Here is a 23,599-nt window from a genome sequence, read left to right as displayed (position 1 = left end):
CTGTCATAACACCATCCTATGGAATTCTGAGATTTATAGTTTGTTGTTGTGACACCAAAGCTCTCTGACAGAGAAGGGTGAATAGCTCACAAAAATACAAATCTCAGAATGTATACCATTAAGCCATGACAATTATTGTGGTATCAAAATTGTTTTAATTCTGCGGTGTGAATAGTAAAGGTAAAGGTTTTCCCCTGACATTAAGTCCAATCTTGTCCAACTCTGAGGTTTGGTGCTCATCTCCATTTCTAAGCTGAAGAGCCAGTGTTGTCCATAGACACCTCCAAGGTCATGTGGCCGGCATGACTACATAGAGTGCCTTCCCGCTGGAGCAGTACCTATTGACCTACTCACATTTGCATGTTTTTGAACTATTAGGTTAGCAGAAGCTGGGGATAACAGTGGGATCTCATGTCACTCTCTGGATTCAAACCTGCAACCTTTTCAATCAGCAAGATCAGCAGCTCAGCAGCTTAACCCACTGCACCACTGGGACCACAGTTAACTGCCTCATGGGTTATAGATTAATCAGCAGTAGGGTTAATCAGCAGTAGAGCTCCTCAAACCGCTCAGCCTTCAATGTAGAAAATGTGAATGCTGTGGTCTTTTTTCACTCCAACATTAGTATTTCAGCCCAGTTACCTCTCAAGCTGCTCCCCCCTGGAAGAGGCAGAGATATGCAAGGAACAATGGGTGGAGAGCAGGAAACGCTGTATGGGAAACAGGATTTCATGTCATTGCAGTTCTGTTGGTGAGGGCCTCCAGGCATTCCCGCCCCAGCTGAACCCCAGCCAAGGAGACTCTTCCAGCTCATGTCCTGCCCAGTCCATTCCCACCCATAGCCCATTCCTGTGCTGCCCAGAGTTTTTCTTTTGTCCCTATCCCAATGCTCCCTGGTCGGCATGGAAGAAACAGCAGGATTAAACCTCCTCCAAAGCTACATATGGCATTGAATGTTGGGCTCAGAAGGTCTTTTTGAAGTGGCACTCTGATTTCCAGGGCAATTGGGCTTCCTTGAACAGAAACCCAGCATTTCTGGATAGCTAGAATGAAGCCACTTTTTCATTTCCTGAGATTTTCTCCATGAAGCTCAGCGGAGACATTTTGTGAAGGTCTCTGATGGCGCAAGCCAAGAACATTTCCTCTTAAAACTTATCTTCCCCATCATCCCTTTAGTCTAGTGTGAACTTCCTTTCAGTTCTTACAAAGGACTTGAGGGCACAGACATGCCAAGTGTGGAGAAGATGGATATTGGGAATGAAAAATGACAAATATTCCCTCTGTGAGCTTTTCCCTCTTCTGGATTAGTGATGCCTGAATGCTCCTGACATTGAGCGCATCCTGGAAAATGGGACTGGACAGGATTTGCCTTCTAAGCCTCTTATTACAACTGGCAGGTAAAGCCCTTTCTTATTTATTTCAGTTACTTGTATTTCCTTTATATGTTTAACTGGCTGAAGCTCAGTTATCAGTTCCAAAAATAAGGCCACAGCTACACTGACCATTTAATGCAGTTCAGAGCTAGTTTCAAACCGCAGTGTTTAGCCAACAAATGCTCTTGATAGTGCATGAAAGAAAGCCCTTAATGCACATCAGTGCTCTGTGGTTTGTATAATCCCCATTTCAACCTCAAACTGGTTCCGGGATTTTGTATGTATTCATCTGCACAGCAAAACCCCTTTCTTCAGTACCAGTTTGAAAATTACTTTAAGTAGTCAGTATAGAAATGCCTAAGGTTTAGACCATGAAAGTTGTAACTATAAGACATTATCTCTAATGCATAAAACAAACTTAAATCAGCCATAGACTAAAGCCAAGGGTAGAAGCAATAGTTGAGGACAGCAGCTGTGTATCGATCAGCAAGAAGCTTTTAAACCTAAAAGAATTAAAATCTGGAGGAAAGAAAAAGGTCTTTGTACTGGCTGAACAAAGACTATCACAGTGGCTAAGATACTGACTATCCTATTCATAGTCTATTTACTTTCTTTCCTCACACACTGTCATACATCTAATGATTTGTTGTCAGACTTCAGAAGTAATAGATAATGTCAGATTTGTACAAAAAAAGAAAAGAAAAAAGAAAGGTGGGATAAGGGTCTTCAAAAGGTTTAGTGGTCACATACATATGCTCTACTTTCTCCCACCCTGGGAAATGTTCTAGTGCCAAAGAAAATGGAGCCTCATAGAATCATAGAGTTAAAGAGACCTCATGGCATGGCCATCCAGTCCAACCCTCTGCCAAGAAGCAAGAAATTTGCATTTAAAGCACCCCTGACAGATGGCCATCCAGCCTCTGCTTAAAAGCATCCAAAGAAGGAGCCTCCACTACCTCAATGGGCCCTTGGAAGAGGTAGTCACTAGAAATCTGTGGCAAGATCAAACCTGCCTTTAGCAAAATCTGAGAGATCTGAGATTTTAGGTGGCTGGACAGGATGGTGCTCTCCAGCAACCCCTAATTAAAACAATCTAAAGGTGCATTGTCTAACTGCTCAGTGCTACCCTAAAAACTGCATACTTCCAACTGTCCAAATTTGACAGGAATGGTCCTAAAAAATCCTAATAAAGTGCCTTGCTTTTCCAGCTGCTTTCAAAATCTCAATTTCTTACTAATTCTCTCCCTTTCCTCCTTTGTCTTCAGCTAACCAGCTGGATCTACACTGCCATATAATTCAGTTTCTGAATCCAGATTATCTGCTTTCAACTGGATTATATGAGTCTACACTGCCATATAATCCAGTTAAAAGCAAATAATCTGGATTCCAAAACCAAATTATATGGCAGTGCGGATGGGGCCTGAATTCAAAGAAAAAAGCATCCAGGAAGCAGCAGAAGAGGATAATGGCCTTCCCTTCCCAGTAGGCTCAGGCAAAACCAAACTGCTGCAGTCTCTCTTAGCCTCTCTGTTCCTCCTCATTAATAATGTTTGCCAGCTTGACCATACACTGATATTGCTTGGACACACATGTCCTGGTTTTCATCCGTTAAATATTGGATAATTTTGGAAAGAGCTATAATATTGGAGAGGGCTATAACATATAGCTTAATGTGCTGCGCCTCTCCCAACATAATACTGAACCCATGCAAAGCGGTAATAATGGATGTAAGTATGATTTTCCTTTCAATCAGTCTCATATCTGTTTTCTCATGAATGCATTTTATCTGTTTTCCATATTAACTTGAACTTCACAGAAATATTTGTTTAAAGATGTATTCCTACCTATAACTTGAACCATGTTATTGAGGCAGTGACTTCACTGAGACATTGGGGAATTACAAAAATTGATAGTTCTGATCTCTTCTTTAGTCCAGATGATACAGATTGGTTTGATTCATGGTGGGATTGACAAAGATTGAATCATGGCATCCAGATATGAGTATGATGAATGCAGACTGGAAATAAGACAGTCTCCCTGATGCTAGTCAGCTCAGTGGTATTTCCTGCGCAATGGACATTCTGAGATAATTCCTGCTGCCATTTGTGATGCAAATCAAGCACATGTTTAAGTGAAAGGAAAAGCTGCCATGTTGGTATCAGTTTTTAAGAGAGATCAAAAAGGGAAGGTAGAGACATTGTAGCCCCTGATGTACTTCATGTTTGTACATGTGTTTCTTTTATTTATGGTCAGTAGAGTTTTGCGGGGTTTTACCACTGTATAGTTCCTGGCACGTCCCTTTTTCTAATGGAAATAATGTAATAAAGTGTCTTCCCCATCCATCCCGGCTGCCTCACCAGTGCAGCCTTCATTGCAAAAGAGTTCTGGTACCTTGCTAAACTACAAATTCCATGGTCCCATAGCATTGATTCAATGAGTTTCAAACTGCATTAATTTTATAGTGCAGGTTCACCCGCAGAAGGAGAATCTAATTGTATTACAGCACAAGGCACCATTCTAGATAGTGCATTGTACAGTTAGATACGCGACTTAAGGTAAAATTACAAGTCCAACTTCTGAATAATTTATCAACTTTCAAGCAGGAAATAGTGCAGAATTGACACGTAGACAATTGTGAAATGGGAAGTAATTACATATGCAAATTTTGATCAGAGATGGGAGATTACTCTTTTCTCGTGCCTGATAGGAAATTCTAGGATTCTTAGTCTAAAATAATAGAATTTACTAACTGCGTAAGTGCTCAAATGACATGGTTAGCATGAAGGAATGTTACAATACCTACAATACAATACCATGGTTACCATGAAGGAATGTTACAAAAGGCTGTTTCTGAATAGTCTGGTTATTCAAACTATCTCCAATTGCCATTCCAGATTCAGTCAAATACAAGGATAAATATTTTAGCTAGTAGTTTAGTTATTTGTTTTCCAAACTATGCTGAATGGGTAGACAAAAGAATAATATTGTTTTTATGTATGAGATAAGGACTTCCTTCTGTGCTAGGGAAAATCAACAAACCAAGCACTAACTGGCACATATTTTTGTGCTAAGAGGTTTTCCAAAATTCTTTTTTATTAATACAACTATACAACAATACAAAATTCAAAATATTTCTCAACACATTACGTAGCTAGATACATACAATCAAAAAGTCTTACCTTCCTAAACAATAAACAAACATTCCATTGTTTAATTAATTCAGACAAGAGAAAGCAAGGCATGTGATTAAATATTGCAATAGCATCTACCAATACAAAAGTTGCAAAAATCACCTTTATTGTATAAGGTTATTGTGAACTAAGTTTCCTCCTCATCTTAGGACGTAGAATGCCAGTTTTGGTAATGCTACTATAATATGTATACTATAAAACCAATATATAATAAAATGTCATAGATCTTAGATTGCAATTTCTTAGTGGCAAGGATTTCTCTACCATAGAGTGTCATGCGCATTAACAACAATAAGAAGTCTGGATTGTTTGTTGTTTAAGAAAATGGGAGATTGATGATGATTGACAAAACAAACCTGTAGATATGATTGGTAATAACTTAAATCCACAAAAGTCAAACGTACAAATGTGGAGGACCAGCTGTAGTAATAATACTTGTAAAAGGCAAACGTTTCCCCTTAACATGAAGTCTAGTCATGTTCAACTCTGTGGAGGTGGTGTTCATCTCCATTTCTAAGCCGAAGAGCTGGCGTTGTCCATCGATGCTTCCTAGATTATATGGCCAGCATGACTGCATGGAGCACTGTTACCTTCCCGACGAAACAGTACCTATTTATCTTCTCACACTGGCATGTTTTTGAACTGCGAGGTTGGCAGAAGCTGGGACTAACAACAGGCACTCGCCCCGTCCCACAGATTCGAACCGCTGATCTTCCGATCAGCAAGTGCTGCAGCTTAGCAGTTTAACCGACTGTGCCACTGCAGCTCCTGTCTTTTACTTATACTTTTTACTAACATAATATTGTTTAAGACTTCAAAATACAAAACCCCACAAGGCTGAAAATCCTGATAATTTGGGGATGGTTAAGAAAGTTGCTAGATAAATTTTTATTGCTACATCATATTTTATTTTTTACTAGCCATCCCCTGCCACACGTTGCTGTGGCCCGGTCTGTGTACGTTTTTTGTGTATGTATATATGCGTGTGTGCATATTTGTGTATATATGTGTGTTTGCGTGTGTATGTGTATGCGCATGCGTTGTAATGGTTTTTTTTTTTTTTTGCTTTTTAAGTCCCTTCTGCTGTGTTTTTAAGTGATGGTCACTCATTGGCTTGATAGGTGTCTTGTATCCAAATTTGGTGTCAATTCGTCCAGTGGTTTTTGAGTTATGTTAATCCCAGAAAAGAACATTACATTTTTATTTATATAGATTTCCCCTGGTTTCAGTCTACTAAACAGAAAAACAAGAAGAATAATTATTACCTGTGTATATGCCTGTATTAGTCAGGATTAAAATGAATTGCATTTCTGATTATTAGTTTTGTTTGGATGATTTTGATGTCATGTGCCTTCAAGCTGAGTCTAATTTATGGCAAACTCGTCATAGGGTTTTCATGGCATCATTAATTAGAGGGGATGACCAACAGTGACTCGCCCAAGGTCACCCAGTGTATTTCCATAGCTAGGGATTAAAATCTTCTTGTTCTGGAGTTCCCCTCCAACACTCATGGCATACACTACACTGTCTTCAAACTAAGAGTATACCAGAGCCACATCTGCACTGACTACATTTTGTGAAGGACACCCAGATCAGCTCCATGGCAGTCAAAAGTTATGGGATACTCTGAATTCGTGCCCTGATTTTGGAGCAACCCTCAACTTCGTGCCATATAAACAGTTGGGATGGCTCCAAAACAGAATTGGCTACAGTTGTTTACAGTGCCATACAATGTATGTGACTTTGGGGCACAAGATGGCACTCAGAATCTCCTCTATTTCTCCATGTTGTAGAGCTATTTGGAAATGACATGGGTACTGCCAGAAAATTATCACTTGCAGTGATGTCAGCCAGGATGATGGGGAGAGGTGGAGAGGAGTGGGTGATTCTTCCTCTCCCTCCTGCCTTATCACCCTGTTGCCCAGGCTGGCATCAGTACAGGCAACTGCTGACTGGCAGGACCCATGACATGTCGAACAACCACAATGACATGGAGAACAGGAAGGAGTGATAAGGATGGCTGTCTGGTGGTTCCAAATCAGGTTTGGCACCGCTGGGTGGTTGGGACTCCCTCCTGCATGCACAGGAGTAGTAGCTGTGAACACCATACCGGATTGATCTGGCATACACTACGCCGGATCAGTCATGGGGTCAGTATTGATTGGCCCTAGAGTTTGGAACAGATTAAGATTACTTGAAGGCCTTGCATCTCTCGCTTTCTCTCTCACACACACATATACACATAGAGAATAATTGTTTAATTAATAGTTTTTAGAAGACCTTGGGTAGTTTTCAAAATACACCTTATGGTATTCAGCACATTCATTTCCATAACAACCTTGCAAGGGAGGAGACAGACCCAACAGCAAGATGCACATAGTGTCATAAATTTATTTATTTATTTATTTACAATATTTATATTCTGCCCTTCTCACCCCGCAGGGGACTCAGGGCTGATTACAATGCACATATACATGGCAAACATTCAATGCCATTTAGACATACAACATATATAGACAGACAAAGAGGCAATTTAACATTCCAGCTTTCCGGCTTCATGAGGGTATGCTCGGTTCTGATCACAGGGGGAGCTGCCACTTCACCGTCCACTTGTGACACCGAGTCCTTGATGGAGTACTTCCTCATTTTTATGCATGCCGCTGGAAGGTTTTATGTTGTCATAAATTAGTTAAATTAGCCTCCCTGCATAAAGCGGTACCTAAATTTCCTACTTGACAGATGCAGTCTTTCAGACTGCATAGGTCAACAACAAGCTAGACTATTAATGGTTGGGAGCTCACTCCAACCTGAGTTGGTTTCGAACTCATGACCTCTTGGTCAGTAGTGATTTAATGCAGCTGGCCACAGCCCGGACCTAAAATTGTCATAAATTGTCATGGAGACACAAACTGATAATTTTATTTTCTTGTTGAAAACTCAGAAATCCATTTATATTCATTGATCATTCATGTATAATTTGAACTGGTGATACATTCTGTACTAACCTCGGTAACAATTTCAGTGATTGTATGTAAAATTATTTGGTGCTATTTGTATTTTTTATCTTGAATGTTTTGTATACAGTTAGTTTTTCACATTGTTATAAGTTTCTGAGAAGTATCAAATGTTGAATATAAGGCTTACAACAGCCTAAAATTCCTCTCCTAAAGGGGTAGCTGTTGTGTTAGCCTACTACAGAAAAAAAAACCTAATAACAAAGTAAAATGGCCCCTTCAATTCATGATATCCTGTGGTGCCTTAAAGACCAGCATATGGCATGATCTTCCATAGACTCTATTCCCCATATATGTGAACCACTAAATCCTATCACTGCATGTGATATTGTTTATAGTACATAATAAAATGCTGTTGAGCTCACAGTGGTCTTTCATTGTGATACCATGTAGCACTGTGTTGCATGATTTATATTATATACCATCTCATGTTGGCTAGAGTAATTTTAAATGCCTTCTTTTGGTTTTATGCACCGCATGTGAGTAATCAAATCAGCAGAGAGTCTCCATGCCATTCATGTGCCCTGAAAACTCATGTGAGAGGTCATTAACTCTATAAGAGGATTGATTGGCTTGACATTTTAGACGAAGTTATAATAAGGTACTATTTGAAAACAGACAATGTTTTTATGACCAACATAAAATGGAAAACATTGTCTACTATGTGCTAACCATTCCCATGTGCAGATTTCTGAAACGTTTGTCAATAAATGAAATTGGGAACTCTTTTGCAGAATTCATTTACTTTCTTTTGAATTGTATCAATGGTTGTGTAATATATGGTGGCCATTTTTGGTTTGGCTACATAAAAGATAAGAAAGAGATAAAATTGCCACAAATTTTCATGGAGATTCCAAGTATTAATTTGTTTTTCTTGTTGGCAACTTAGCAATTTGAACTGTTTATGCATTCTCTACTAACCTTGAAACAACTTCAGTTGTTGCATGTAAAATTATTGGGTGCTATTTTTATTTTTTACTAGCTTGGGGACCTAGCAGTGCCCAGGTTATTTAAGAAAGGCATTGTTTGTCTGTGCTCCAAATTTAGTTTAGATCCAATGTCAGCTGGGTTCAGTGGGTGTGTGTGAACTACAACTCCCATGTGCAAGTCCCATCATCCATGGTCCATCTTCCTCCAAACTACACCACGATGTAGAGTGGGTAATGGGGGCTCTGTTTGCCAAGTTTGGTCTTGATCAGTCATTGGTGAGGGTCGCAGTGGCCTCAGGATGTGATTGAAGGTACTACAAGTCCCATCATCCATGGTCCATACTTCTTCAGAGTGCACCAGAATGTAGAGTGGGTCATGGGTGTTCCGTGTGCCAAGTTTGGTCTTGATCAGTCATTGGTGAGGGTTGCAGTGGTCTCAGGAAGTGATTGAAGGTGCTATACGTCCCATTATCCAGGGTTCATACTCCTTCAAAGTGCATCAGGATGTAGAGTGGGTCATGGGGGCTCTGTGTGCCAAGTTTGGTCTTGATCAGTCATTGGTGAGAGTCACAGCGGTCTCAGGAAGTGATTGAAGGTACTACAAGTCTAATCATCCATGGTCCTTACTCCTCCAAAGTGCACCAGGATGTAGAGTGGGTCATGGGGACTCTACGTGCCCATATTTGAAGTTTGGTCCTGAGCTGTCATTGTTGAGGGTCACAGTGGTCTCAGGAAATGAGTAAAGGTACTGCATCTCCCATCATTCATTGTCCATCCTCCCCCAAACTATATCAGGACGTGAAGTGTGTGCCAAATTTGGTCCAGATCTGTGACTTGTGGGTGCCGCAGTGTTCTGTGGGAAGTGAATTGGCCCCGTTTTGGTATGATAGTCATCTTGAAATATTGAAGGGATGTCATGTAAAATGTAGAGCAATCTTGTTTTCTGCTGCTTCAGGAACTAGGATATGAACCAGGAGAATTAAAACAAGAAAAAAAAACCCAGATTCAATCTAAACATTAGGAAGAACATCCCGATGGTAGGAGCTGTTCAAAATTGGAATAGATGGTTGTGAATTCTTCTTCTTTAGAGTTCTTTGAACAGTCATCAGATGCCCATCTCTCTATGGTGCTTTTGTTGTACATTCCTCAACAACAGAGGGTTGGACTAAATGTCCTTTATAGTCCTTTCCGATGCTAAGATTCCATGACCTTTTGGTTCTTTTGATGCAGGAGCAATTCTGGACATCACTCTAATGGCTAATGTTCTGAGCCCATCGTACACTAGCTTCTATCTCTCATGTGTGACGAGTGAACGGAATGCCAGTTTACAGATTGTCAGAGACAATAGAATTATCATGACACATCCCAAATCCAAGCTCCAGACGTACAAGAACAACAGCAATGAAGTGCAGATGCGAGGATTCTCCCGGGCAGACCTGGTGGGCATCATCTATTGCTTGGGGAAAACTCAGTCAGAAGAAACCAGAGTGGTCTATGTACACAACAACATGAATGGTAAGCCATTATTTTAAAAAAAGATGAATGTTACCCATCAAAAGGGTGCACAGATATGAGTTATCTGGACCCAAACACCTCTGATTTATAAGTGGCAGGGTATTGATATTATGAAGTTAATATGAAGTTAATATTGATATTATGAAGTTAACATGACCTGTTTAGTATTTGGATGGGGGACCATTGATGACTGCTGAGTGCTTTATGCCATGTCTCAGAAGGAGGAACTGGCAAAGGCACCTCTGAGTATGTTTTGCCTAAGAAATTCATGGGGACAACTGTAAGTCAACAAGTGATTTGAAGACCTACCAGATATTGATTCCTTTTCATGGCAGACAACAAGCTGAAACTGCACCAGGCAGGCATGTAGCCAGGGATGGGGGGGGGGGGGGGTTGGGGGGCTTCAGCCCCCCCCCCCCCCAAATTCTCATGATGGTCCGCGAGAAGGCCTTACTGGTACATTATTTAAACTGTTATGTTTATTCATATCATGATCTGCTCAATATATCCCATATGCATGGGGGTATTGGGGTAACGATACAAAAGGTTTGCTAGGGTAGACCCTCTTTCACTCAGACTCAGCCCCCCCCAAACCAAACTCACCCCCCCCCCCCCCGAAACAAAATCCTAGCTACGGGTCTGGCACCAGGCAAATAAATTTTGGAGGATCTTCAGATAGGATGCTGTCTATATTCCCATGTGCTCTACTCACTACTTTTGCTGCTACCCATTCATTTACTTTTTCCTCCATCCTAAATTGTAGCTGTTCTTATAGGCAGGGGAAGGGTATGGAGAGGTTACTGCTATAGTTGAACTGCTTCTTCCATTGGCCCTACCCTGCATAACCAAGAATGAGGGATTAAAGGTGGGGCACAGCTGCTAATCCCTCCTCTATAAATCATATCCTTTTGTTAGGTATATGGTGAATTTCCTTATCATCATAATCATCTTGATTTGTATATATGCTCCACCTTATACCTTTTCCCCAAAGCCAGAACTTGGAGTGGTTTGAGCAATTAAAAATGCAATATAATTGAAATATACAAGACATCAACATTAAAATGGAATTAAATTATTGGCAAAACTAAAGACAAATGAAAATGATAAAATGCCCTTGCAGGAGCCTTATTAGATCAGTTACCTGCATAACTTTACATATGCTAAACTATGTAACAGAGGCGATAGGAAACCCCTTTACTCAATTGCAGAGATGAATCACAGGACACTAGCAAGAGGGTACAATCTGCATCAAGATGGAAGCACACCTCTTCTGTTGTGCATCAATCCCATTATAAGTGGACACTGCCAACTCTGCTATATTATGTCGTAACACCAAACCTCTACTGGATATGGACATTATGCACTTGGGCAATTCTAATTCCCACATAAGTAAATCCATTTGCAAGGATGCAAGTCTCTTACAGGATTTAGGCCCCTTACTTTAAAACCCTTTCAGTTGTCTAATGTCCATTCAGATAGAGCAGTGAGTCAGGTAATTTGATCAAAGAACTCAGGAAAAACAACCAAAAAGAAACTTTATATCTCAGGAGGCCTGTAAAGTACAGAAGATATTGATTTGGGTGTAGCAGAACAAAGACTATTGGAAATTAAGCCTGGAAATTAAAGGGAGCAAAATTTGCCTTGTGTAACCGCTGTAACCCTGTCAATACCCTTTCTAGGAAGAGATGCCTGAAAACGTCCTATATTTTTAGGGGTTTGGTGGAATCAGCTGGTTAAAGCAATTTTTATCTCCACATAATTTGTTTAAGTCTTTTGAAAAGAAAGAAACCACCAATGATTGGAAGGTCATTGGTGGTTTCTTCATGAGCAAGGATGAAAGAAATTGCGGTCTTGTGATCTAATAAATCCCCAATTTATCTTTGAATCTACAGCCAACCTAATTCCAGAAAAGGTGACACAAACAGTCAGCCTCCACCAGACAGCTGTGCTTGTTGCCAAGATAAAGTACGGGAAGAACGCAGACATCTTGTGGAAAAGGAATGGCAAGTGATCCACTTCCCCAGCTTCATGGCTCTGGTGAGATCTGCCCTTGCTCCAGAAGCCTCCTCTATCCTTGAACAGGGAACAGTTAGCTTTTTGGACAGCAAATCCCAGAAAGCTAGGGATATCCTGGGGTTTGAAGTCCAAAGAAGTCCTTCCATCTCCTGACATTTCCAATAATGGAATTGCAACTCTCCTGCAATCTTCTGTAGGACTTTGTGTTCCATCAACAGAGATGAAGTATGCTGATCAATCAACACAAACCTCTGCTTGGAAAGGTTATTTTTGACAAAAGCTCCACTGGTTGGTTGAGAATTCTGAGAATTTCAATCAAAACGTACATTTTCAGCACTTGAGGAAAGGGAATGCTTTAGGCTTCCTTGATTTCTCTCTGTTCTAGCTACTCTTCCATTGGCTAGTTTTAGCCAGCAAACATCAATCCCCTGTACTTGGTAGTTCCATACTTAGGCTGAAATGAGTTGGTTCACTATCTTAAGGGGCTTTTATAAGTTTGGTTTTTAGCTCTAATACCTTGCTTTTCTTTCTCTTTTTCTATCTCTTTCTGCAGGAACCTACCATGATATCATGGACCAGGGTGAGGTGAAGGAGGGTCAGTCCACACTGACTTTGCCAACCGTTAGCAGAGGTGACAGTGGGATTTATAGTGCTGCATTCCTAGGAGACAGCCCTTTGTCAAATGCCTTCTTCAGGCTGATTGTGCGAGGTGAGAAGGTTCAGAAGAGCTGAGGCAACTGCTTCATCCCTCTGACATGGTTGAACTGTGTACCCCAAACAACTTGCCTTCAGAGATGGCTGGTGAATTTGTATTTCTGAGGTGGCCAATCCACTCTAGATTTTACTCTGAACTTTAAGGAGTTGTGCTATCTCAATTTTGGTTTCAACAGCATCTTTGAAGTTCAGAACCACATCTAGACTAGCCCACTGGCATAAAGTCACCATCCACATCTGCTCTTTATAGAAAATAGGCCGGCAAGTGATATTTTCCCTGCATTGCCATCTGGTCTGGCCAAAATAGACAATGGTAAGGTGGCCCACAAATCTTTGGATGACCACAGTTGCAGTCCAAACAAGCTGAGGTACCTGGATCCCAAAGTCAGGCAAACTACCGTATATACTCAAGTATAAGCCTGTCCAAATATAAGCCAAGGCACCTAATTTTACCACAAAACACTGGGGAAATGTATTGACTTGAGTATAAGCCAAGGGTGGGAAATGCAGCAGCTACTGGTAAATTTCAAAATAAAAATGGATATCAATACAATTACATTAATTGAGGCATCAATGGGTTTAATGTTTTTGAATATTTACATAAAAACTGTAATTTAAGATAAAACTGTCCAACTCTGATTAAATTATTATTCTAACCTTCTTCAATGTAAATGTGCTTAAATTTCCTTCCAATAATAATAAAGAGAGTAAAATAATAAATTTAATAAAATAATAATAGAGAAAAATAATGGAAATGTAACAATAACAGTAATAATAGAGTAAAATAATTAATGTAATAACAACAATAATAATAAAGTAAAAAATAAATTCAATAACAACAATAAATATAATAAAATAATACATGTAATAACAATAGAGTAAAATGATAAATGTAATAATAACAATAATAAATAAATAAAAATAATAAATGTAATACTAATAATACATAGAGAAAAATAACAAATGTACTACTAATAATAAATAGAGAAAATGATGATGATGATGATGATGATGATGATAGAGTAAAATAATAAATAACTTTAACTTGAATATAAGCTGGGGGGGGGGGTGCTTTTCCAGCCTAGAAAAGGGCTGAAAATTTGGCTTACTCTCAAGTATATATGGTCTTCATAATTTGGGTACTTGATTACAAATTCCTCAACTACATTTCATGATTAATAGTAGTAAAAAACTCAAATAATTAAGTAACTAGTTATCTGTATCTTTTTTTCCTGTCACCCCAAATATACTGCTTGAGGCAGCTGCCTCATCACCTGCCTAATAGCCCAATGGTGCCTGTTCAATATATGCAAATTTTCCTTACACACATACACACTCAGCACATCTGATAACCCATGATGCACACCATGTGTGAGCCTGTCTTGGGTGTAATGATTCCTGGAAACTGTCTGTGACTCACTTGGTCATAGTACTATACTGCTACATGGGTAGCTCTAGATTCCCCCTGGTCAAGCAAATCTATTGGGAGGTTGCAGCATTTCTTGATCTAGTACTTGGTGGGTTTTTTTCCTTTAAAGATACCCTAGTGACATATTTGTTATTCTGGACTATATTCTGGCAATTCCTAATACCAACTGCAACATTTTTATTCCCACCCACAAGTGCGTTTCTTTTAATTCTGTAATGTATAAGAATAATATGACTGCTTCCTTCTATATCCCCCCACCCCACCCCAAAGTAGAATTATAGTGCTTTTAGTGCATCAGCAAAATTAAATTTTATAAAGGAGGACATTTCCTGTTCAAACTATAAGACAACCTCAGAAAATCATAGCCCTGTAAAAAACTTTGGAAGAACTCTAATGGTGGGCCAAAAATCGCTACAAACATCTTCCAAAAGAATGGAATAAGGGGGCATGGAGGTGACATCCATCAAAACTCAAGAAGCTATATTGTGAGAATTCATGTTTCTTCAGAGTAACCTGAGAGAGCTCTCTCCATCATTCTCTGTATCTGACCTTCTTCTCCAGGCTGTGTAGCCAACAAATGGGGATCTTCTTGTGACAAAGACTGTCCTGACTGCCGAAATGGAGGTGTTTGCCACCATATTGTTGGAGAATGCATCTGTCCACCAGGTTTTATGGGTACCCGCTGTGAGAAAGGTTAGAGAAGAACAATGCAGCTGGATTCAGGGTGGCGGTGTGTGTGTGTGTGTGTATGTGCCTCTGCTCTATTGGCTGAGAGCAGCAAGAATGGAAACAATCTCCTGCCTTCAGAGCAACTAGTTGTGCTGGACCGAAGCTCTGGGTTTGTCCATATATTCTCTGAGGAACCCATTATATCCCTTGAAGAATCAATTAGTGTTCTATAAAACATGAATTCACGTTGACATGAGCTTATGGCCAAACGTCACAGATGCAAATGTGGCATCAAAGCAATTTCTTACCCACCTCTCCACATGGCACAACATAATTAAAACATTTCATCATTAAGACAATATGTCAAATGCATACATTAAAATGTAGCAAACAAGTGGCCCTTTTCACCACCATCCAAGTTTGCCTTGGACCTCTCTCTTCCAGCAACAAGTTTTAATCAGGAATTTTTAAACTCATGTCTTGTATTCAGTATATTTTAATTTTTGTTCTTGTTTTTTAAAGATACCCGTATTGACTCAAGTTTCATGTGTCATCGAATCTAAGGCGTACCTCAATTAAAAAACCCCCTGAAATGAAATAAAGTATTTGCTGGTGAATGTAATGCACTGCGGCCAAAACTGCCCTCTTTGTAATTTGGCCAAAAAAGGTGCACATTACAGTGCACCTTTTTACCATACCAATTCTGTGGGATTATGAAGAAGCAATGCATAGTTACTTACTGGCAACTGGATAGCAGAAGTAACAGCAGACCCCTGACTGGGATTTTCTTGCCTTGCAGCTTGTAGGGAAGGCATGTTTGGCCGAAACTGCCAGGAGAAGTGCCGAAGTGATCAGGGCTGCAGGGGTCTGGCCTTATGCTTGCCTGATCCATATGGTTGTTCCTGTGCCCCTGGATGGAGTGGGCTACAATGTGACTCAGGTAGGTGTACCTGTGCTTTCTGTTCTCCAAATCTGCAATGTCTTTGTACACTGAAATAACATGGGAATTGATGTTGAGCCCAATGATTGCTGATCCCTGCTTTGGTACCAGGCCTCCTCCTTTGTAAAATCTAAATGTTATGTTATGCACCCCAATGAGGGTGGAGAAGACTGTTGGAGATTGGGATCAGTTTCCAATATATCCAAACATTTTAATTGCCCCAAGTGGTCTGGATTTACTTAAAAAGAACAGTATGGAAACTTATTATTTATTTAACCCAAAGTAGACTCTTGCTTCCATTTATTCTCTTCCATGCATCATTCCAGGCCCCTTTCCTTCTGAAACTTTTACAATGCATTTTAACCTGCTGCTCCACCAGCAGGTTAAAGGTCGACAGTTCAAATCTGGAGAACGGGGTGAGCTCCTGTGGTTAGGCCCAGCTTTTGCTAGCCTAGTAGTTAGAAAACATGCAAGTGTGAGAAGATTAATAGGTACTGCTTCTGCAGGAAGGTGTTCTATGCAGTCATGCTGGCCACATGATCTACAGACAACACCGGCTCCCTGGCTTAGGAAGTGCCCCCCCCCCCCCCAAGAGTCAGACACAACTAGACTTAATGTCAGGAGAAACCTTTACCTTTTTGCAGCATAAAAACAAAACCTTATGAACCTTTGGGATGAAACTGAACAATAAAATTCCACATCGTGGTCTTTAAAAATAATAACCATGTCTATTTGTGTGCTGTAACCTCCATAATTTCCCAGTCAGTAGGGCCACTAGCCAAACTAGCTGATGTATTCTCTCAGTTACAGTCCAAACATTTTTTTCAAGCTCTGGCTTTGTTTTATGAAAGCTCCTTCATTCTCTATCCACATAATTTCTTGATGTAGTGAAGATTCAGGCTACTCGAATGGATGTAAAGCCGTCACAGTGAGATGTAGAAGTGGTGGGGGAGCAATTAGAGTCTGGTTGTAACCCTAATTTTTGATACCATCAATTTACTGCATGATGATATTTCTACCATGCCCATTTCACATTGTTGGCAAAAGAAAAAGAAAAAAAGTAGAAAAATATTCTGAACCTACAATACATTATTTAGAGAATCTTATAAAACTGCAGCTAATATGTAAACTAAGTCATTGTCTTCCTGTGACAAAGAGGGTTTGGTGACTACATGAGAGAGAACACAGGGAGTTGGGAACAATAGATATCATCACAAAAAGTAGATTTCACCAGGTTGTGTTATTTAAGTTTTGATGCAAACTAATTATTTCATTGTTCTTACTGACAAAGAAGACGGTTTCTGGGAAATCTTGATGGGTGGGGTCAAAAGAACTTTGCCTCCATCTCAAATATGCACAACTTTGCTTAATGTTTTCATACAGCTTTGGTTGCTCTCTGCGTTGGGACTCTGCCTGGCTAATAGCCAGGAGAGAGTAGCTTCCTCCCTTTGTTTCCTTCGAATTGTTTCCCTCCTGTTTGGCCCCAGCTTGCCAAGAGAAAAATTATCCTTGCATGCAGGAAGTTCCACAATAAAGAGAATCTTAAAAGAAGCCCTTTCCTGTCTCTGCCATTTGATTCTTGCCTTCCCTTTTCCCTAGGTAATCCTCATCCATGTTTGTTTGTGGAGAAGGGAATACTGAAGGGAACCAAGGAAAGTTATTCCCTAGTCCTAAACACGCATTTTGGATTGTCATTCTTAACAGTCAAGTTGACTTTGACTTGACTTATAGCATCCCTAGTGTTTTTGATGAGCCATGTCTTAAGACATAGCCAAAGTATGACAGTCTCCGTTTAGTCAGCTTGGTTTCTAGAGATAGTTTATTCTTGATTTGCTCTAGAACCCATTCATTTGCTTTTTTGGAAGTCTAGGATGCCCACAGAACTCTCCTCCAGTACCATTTTTTCTTCCTATCAAATTACTTCACTGTCCAGCTTTCACAACTATGCATAGAAATTGGAAACACAGTAGCATGAACCAGAACTAACTTTACTATTCAATTATATATCTTTACACTCTAGAACAGTGGTTCCCAACCTTTTCTGACCAGGGACCACTTTGACCAGGGACCACTTGACCAGGGACCACTCTCCAATATTAGTCAACTTTAGATGCGGTTTGGTTATTTGGGGTGCTGATTCAGAAAACTGCATTCAGATACACCACACCAGATCTAGTTTCTAATAAAGAACATATGCCATCCAGTAGTCACCATCTGCTCACCAAAGAAAACAATATTTAATAATCTAGAGTTGATGTGGTCTATCCAAAGCAATTTTCTGAATCAGCACCCCAAATAACTCCAGAAACATGCCAAAAAATGAAGACACCAAGGAGCACCCTATTCCAGGTGCCACATTGAACTGTTCTACTCAGGGGGAGCAAGGGGGAGGAGAAGCAGCAGTCAGGACACTTGTTGTCGCGCCTCTCATGGGTAGTCAGCTTCTTTCCTCCCAACATCCCAGTTGCCTCAGCACTATAAGAGGGTTTTGCGAGAGAAGTTGCTCTTGTTGCAACAGTGTAGTAATGGTGAGGCTGCGGACCATATTTTAGTTCTAGCAGACCACTGGTGGTCCACAGACCCCAGGTTGGGAACCACTGCTCTAGGATCTTGCCTAGCTGCCTTTCCAAGGCCTATTTTTCCTCTGATTTCTTGGCTGCAGTCTTCACTCTGATTAATGACTGAGCCAAGGAACATCTTGAGCTATTTCAGTGCCTTCATTGTCTACTTTAAAGTTATGTAAATCGCCTGTTATCATTATTGTTGTTTTCTTAATATTCAGTGGTTACTCTGCCTTTATGCTTTCTTCGATTGCTTTCAGATTTCTGATTATTATTTTTTCTTAACCTTTGGGTGCTACACACATAAATCACAGAGCTTTCCTTGCTGAGGTGGATTCCAAAAATTTCAGTGGTGGGGTGCAAGTTATTTCTCTGGTTTCATCCTCACAACTATCTTTGACCTGTAAGGTCAAATGCACGTGGGTTGTTAAGAGCATTCCATTGATCTTATGAAAATTTTCCTCTTTTTCTGTTGTGAGATGTTATCACCATTCATAAATCATATCCTGGTTCAAATGCCACCACACTCATACCACCTTGCTTGTGTTTATTATGTATGGTATCTTTTCTTGACTGAGAGCTCAACAGTTATTTTTCAGGCCCAGCCTACCACCCTGCCTTCAACCTCTATCATGATATCTAATGAAATGGAGAAGATCTAGAAAAAAACCAGCCAGCTTCATTGATGCATTGTGAAGATTTTGTTTTTTTTATGGCAATGTAACTCGAAATTGTGGTCTGTAGAGTGATAAAAGGCTGTGAGTTACTGACTGCTGGTCTGTGGTGAATTTCCAGAAAGAATAGCCAGTGGATACAAATATGATGCCATTCCTGGCACATTGGCAAAACAACAACCTGCCATTCTACCACATCACATAGCTCAAGAATTTATTTATTTAATTACTATATTTATATCCCGCCTTTCTCAATCCCAAGGGGAACTCATGTGAAGTCTGTTCACATACCGTTCTATCACTTCAGATTCAGAAGATGTTGGTTTCCATTTCTTGTGTTCTTCCTGCAGCCTGTTCCCCTGAGAAGTATGGCCCCAATTGTGCCCTGGAATGTCATTGTGAAAATGGAGGCACTTGTAACCGGTTCAGTGGCTGCATCTGCCCAGCTGGGTGGCATGGACAGCACTGCGAAAAGTCAGGTAAAAGTTCCTTGGCTGAAAGTGCATTCTTAGGAGCCAGGAGCTGACTCCTAATTCCAAAACATGGGATCTATAAAACATATAGGCCCAACTTATTATCCATAGGTCATGCCCTAGCGGTATAAGGGGGCACCAGATAAACATCACAAAACATGTCAAACATTTTAATGTACCTTTTCACTACTAAGTAATAACACTTTGCTTTCTTGATGTTCTGTTTCTAAGATCGGATACCCCAGCTCATCGATTTGCCTTCTCACTTGGAGTTTAATGTAGGCTCTCAGCCTGTAGTTACTTGCACGGCAACAGGCAACCCACCCCCTGTGCGTGACAGCATTGAATTGCGCAAGGCTGATGGAACAGTGATCATGGTAAGGTATTGTCATACCCTGGGTTAGACCCTATCCCGTTTCTAGTCCCCATGTTCTTTTCCCTCTGCTTTTTGAGCTTACTCGGTACAGTGGTGATACTTCTAACCTGAGTGGTTCTAAAAGGGGAATGCCAATTTCATGGAGCCTAAGGTTATTAATGTTGTCTAGTCAAGATGACTGTGTATCAGGTGGTCAGCAGAGGCTGCAGTTGATGTTCTTTTCTCCTGTCTAGCCTACGAAAGCCATCATGGAAAAAGATAAGACGACCTGTGAATTTCAAGTTCCACCAGTGACCCTCTCTGACATGTGTCTCTGGGAATGCCGTGTCTCTACTACTGGAGGGCAGGATAGTGGCAAGTTCAAGGTCACTGTGAAAGGTGAGCAGACAGTGCAGATGGGGAGATGTCATGCTCAGAGCTAGAAGTGCTCTGCTTCTGAGAAATGCAAAACGATCAGGAAGGCGTCTTTCATTGTATGACACTGGACTCCTAAAACGTTGCCATACAAAGTGTGCAAGTTTTTCTAAGTTGCAGGCTTCTTTAAAAAGAGTTCTTCCCATAAGACATTTCACAGTAGTTGTCCAAACAGCATGAAAGTATGATAAGAAAGTGCAGATTTTCAAGTAAAGCAATCTCAAATTGGATCAAGCAGGGAGATGGAATGAGGATTGTGCCAGATAGATACAATTCAGGAGAAATACCTTATGAGATGTATTTGAAGTAGAGTTGTTTTCATTGCTCACGACATCTTTCTTCTAGGATTAAAAGTAAAATCTGCATGTCTCTTGTCTGCTTTCTTCAACATTGATATTGTTTCCTCTCTTAGTGCCTCCTGTGCCACTAAGCCCGCCCACGCTCCTGGCCAAGAAGAGTCGACAGCTTACTATATCTCCCATAGGGCTCATTTCTGGGGATGGACCCATCATTTCCATCAAGGTTCTCTACAAGCCCCAACTTGGCACTTCTCATTGGTTATCTATTGTAGGTAAGGGGATTGCTGGGTCTGGATGAAGTTGGTGTTCCATAACAGGGCTCAGTGTCCAATGGTCTTTAGAATGGATCCAAATTAGTTAATCTGTGAACAAAAGGGTTTCTTCTGTCTATATAAGAAGGACTCTGTGGAGGTTTCTACTGGAGTTTGAGCAGAAAGGTAATCCAGGGATATAGCTCTGAAACAGGTGGAAATGGAGCATTGACACACGCATCCTAGAATTCTGCCCATTCCTTTGAAATTTTCCTTAAATCATCACATTTCTAGCATTGTAGTATTTTAAAATTCCCATTAAGCATTTAGAGATACAGTTTAGACATCTGAAGAAGAGGCAGGCAAAGTTACCAAGGAAATGCAAACACAGCAAATACAAGAGTTCTAATACAAGAGTACATTCTGGGGTCTGTAGTTTAGGGAGGAGCCTTTAACCATCTCACTAACTACAAACCCCAGAATTCTGCAGGGATTTTAAGTGGATTTTTTCTCTAGTGTGATAAAGTGTTTTCTCTTTATCACACTAGAGTGTGATAAAGTGTCAGTTGTTTTCATTGTGGCTGTTGTAGGTTTTTTGGTTTGTATGGCCATGTACTAGAAGCATTCTCTCCTGACGTTTTGCCTGCATCTATGGCAGGCACCCTCAGAGATTGTGAGACTTCACAACCTCTGGGGTTGCCTGCCATAGATGCAGGGAAAACGTCAGGAGAGAATGCTTTGAGAACAAAGCCATACAACCCAAAAAAATTTACAACAACCCAGTGATTCCAGCCATGAAAGCCTTTGACAGTACATTATTTTCAGTTTCTTGCTCTCTACAATGCTAGAAATTTGGAGATGGAATGAGCATTTCATTTGGAAGACAGAATTCTTATTTAGAGGTAGCACCCTCATCCCTCCTTCTTCCATTACATCCCTGGATGCTCTTAGAAATTATCCCTGCAAAACCTGTACCCTACTATTCCCTAGTTTTTTAGGACACCTTTTGCGGTGAAGGGGGAGGGGGGAGGGGATGCATGGGGAACTAGAGGAGGAAGGAAGAATTGCAAAAATCATTTGCTTTTCCCCTCTCTGCAGCACATATCGAACACCATTAAGTGCCAGCTGTGAGATAGATGCTTTTTATGAATGGTACACAAAGATAACTGGGATGTTGGGCCACAATCTGTTTATTGTACATGCAACCATGAAGTCATAGGCTTTCTTTGGGCTTTGTCCGCACTGCTGAAAGAGGCATGGGGGATGGTCCCCAGTGTTATCTATAGCCAGGAAGACTAGTACTGATCTGTAGTAGTTATTGCAAGAGGAGGCAAAGTGTAACTTGCTGATTTTGTTGGACTGATTCTGAGACATCATAGCTGATGAGCAGGAGTGCTGGGATATGCTGAATAGCAACATTGGGAGGGTTGCATTACTGTAGATCAGTATGAAAAGGCTACAGATATTCCTATAGAAGTGTCAGCGGGGGGGGGGGGGGGGTTGCAACAGGATACATATGGAGCCAAGATAATGGGAGACTCTTGCATTAATGACACCTAATCTTATCAACAGTTGGGAATGCCCAAAATGTCACCCTGACAAAACTGCTACCTGTCACTGCTTACCTGGTTAAAGTTCAGCTTACACGCCCTGAAGTTGGAGGGGAAGGTGCACCCGGACCTGTGGCGGTGATAGTAACAGAGTGCCAAGGTCAGTATTTGATGCTTAGTGAGCCCAGTGAGCCTAGATGGGAAATGCCCAAAAAGAGAGGGGGGAAAGTTCTTCCATGAATGCATGTGTGAGTACTACTTGCTATATATCTGCCTAGGATATGTTATACTCAACGGTTTGAGTTTAAGAGCAGCTGCTTCCAGGATGTGGAGAAGGAAATGGAATTATTTATTATGGCTTGAATTCAACCAGGGTTCTTGTCCAGCCATCCTTCCAGGCAAAGAAGACATACCCAGAGCTGTAGTTCCTTTGTGCTTCTCATTGTTTTTGTTTCTGGAAGCATAAGCGTCTAACATTCAGATGAGCAGGTCTCTGTAAATGGTGCATATGAAGTGGATCTTCATTAATATGTTTATTTTGCTCCTGGAGGTATGAAATACATGGGACTGCCGTAAGTCAGTTGATGACTTGAAGGTATATATTATTACTAGTAATCATGGAAAGAGGGTCCTATGTTAAACATTTTGTTAACAACAGCAATTACAGTAACAACTATGTCAAACATTAGGCACTGTGAAACACTTGTGTGATTATGTATACGACTAGGACAATGAAAGATATATGTGTATGTGTGCAGATAGGGAAATCCCGTGTCCATGTTTATGTATATTCATGTCTTAATGGGTCATCTTATCCACTGCCAACTGTGTCCCCATACATGGCTGACCTGTATGTCCCCACCACATCTACAACTGAGTAAACAAAAAACAGTCTCACAACTAGAATACAATTTCCAGGATCTGATGTAGATTTGTTGTAGGAGTTCAGTAGGCCCTGAGATGTTGGACTTCAGGTCCCAGTGTTCTCTATCACTGTCTGTGTTTATTAGGCTTGTGCATTTCAGTGAAACCTGGATCTGTTTCTGCTGGCTGGATTCTGGTAGACCCCCGTATCCATTTTCGCTTACCTCCCAAAAACGGGTGGGTAGTGGATAGCCATTTTTGGTCCGCAGCTGAAAAATACAGCTAGATCCGGTCCAATAGCAGCAATGGGGAACTTATAAGGCTTCCCTTTCCGTTCCTGGGACCTT

At 40.7% G+C, this 23,599-nt stretch overlaps 1 protein-coding gene across 2 annotated transcripts in view; it reads left to right on the top strand.

Annotated features, from left to right (window-relative positions):
* The first annotated feature begins 773 nt into the window (after window positions 1-773).
* TIE1 (tyrosine kinase with immunoglobulin like and EGF like domains 1) overlaps window positions 774-23,599 on the top strand; it is a 39,024-nt gene continuing 16,198 nt past the window's right edge. The window contains exons 1-11 of one of the 2 annotated variants that reach the window (XM_060773297.2): window positions 774-1,397; window positions 9,738-10,022; window positions 11,915-12,025; window positions 12,592-12,747; window positions 14,743-14,874; window positions 15,650-15,790; window positions 19,376-19,504; window positions 19,730-19,875; window positions 20,108-20,252; window positions 20,701-20,859; window positions 22,411-22,548. In XM_060773297.2, coding sequence (XP_060629280.2) covers window positions 1,319-1,397; window positions 9,738-10,022; window positions 11,915-12,025; window positions 12,592-12,747; window positions 14,743-14,874; window positions 15,650-15,790; window positions 19,376-19,504; window positions 19,730-19,875; window positions 20,108-20,252; window positions 20,701-20,859; window positions 22,411-22,548 — 1,621 coding nt within the window. In that variant the 5' untranslated portion in view covers window positions 774-1,318. The remainder of the gene's footprint in view (window positions 1,398-9,737; window positions 10,023-11,914; window positions 12,026-12,591; window positions 12,748-14,742; window positions 14,875-15,649; window positions 15,791-19,375; window positions 19,505-19,729; window positions 19,876-20,107; window positions 20,253-20,700; window positions 20,860-22,410; window positions 22,549-23,599) is intronic. The other variant, XM_067467938.1, reaches the window with a different exon arrangement.

Source organism: Anolis sagrei, chromosome 4, assembly GCF_037176765.1.
Source record: "Anolis sagrei isolate rAnoSag1 chromosome 4, rAnoSag1.mat, whole genome shotgun sequence".
In the NCBI taxonomy this organism is placed as follows: domain Eukaryota; kingdom Metazoa; phylum Chordata; class Lepidosauria; order Squamata; family Dactyloidae; genus Anolis; species Anolis sagrei.
The sequence above is the reverse complement of the archived record's forward strand: the minus strand, read 5'-3'. Positions and strand labels throughout refer to the sequence as shown.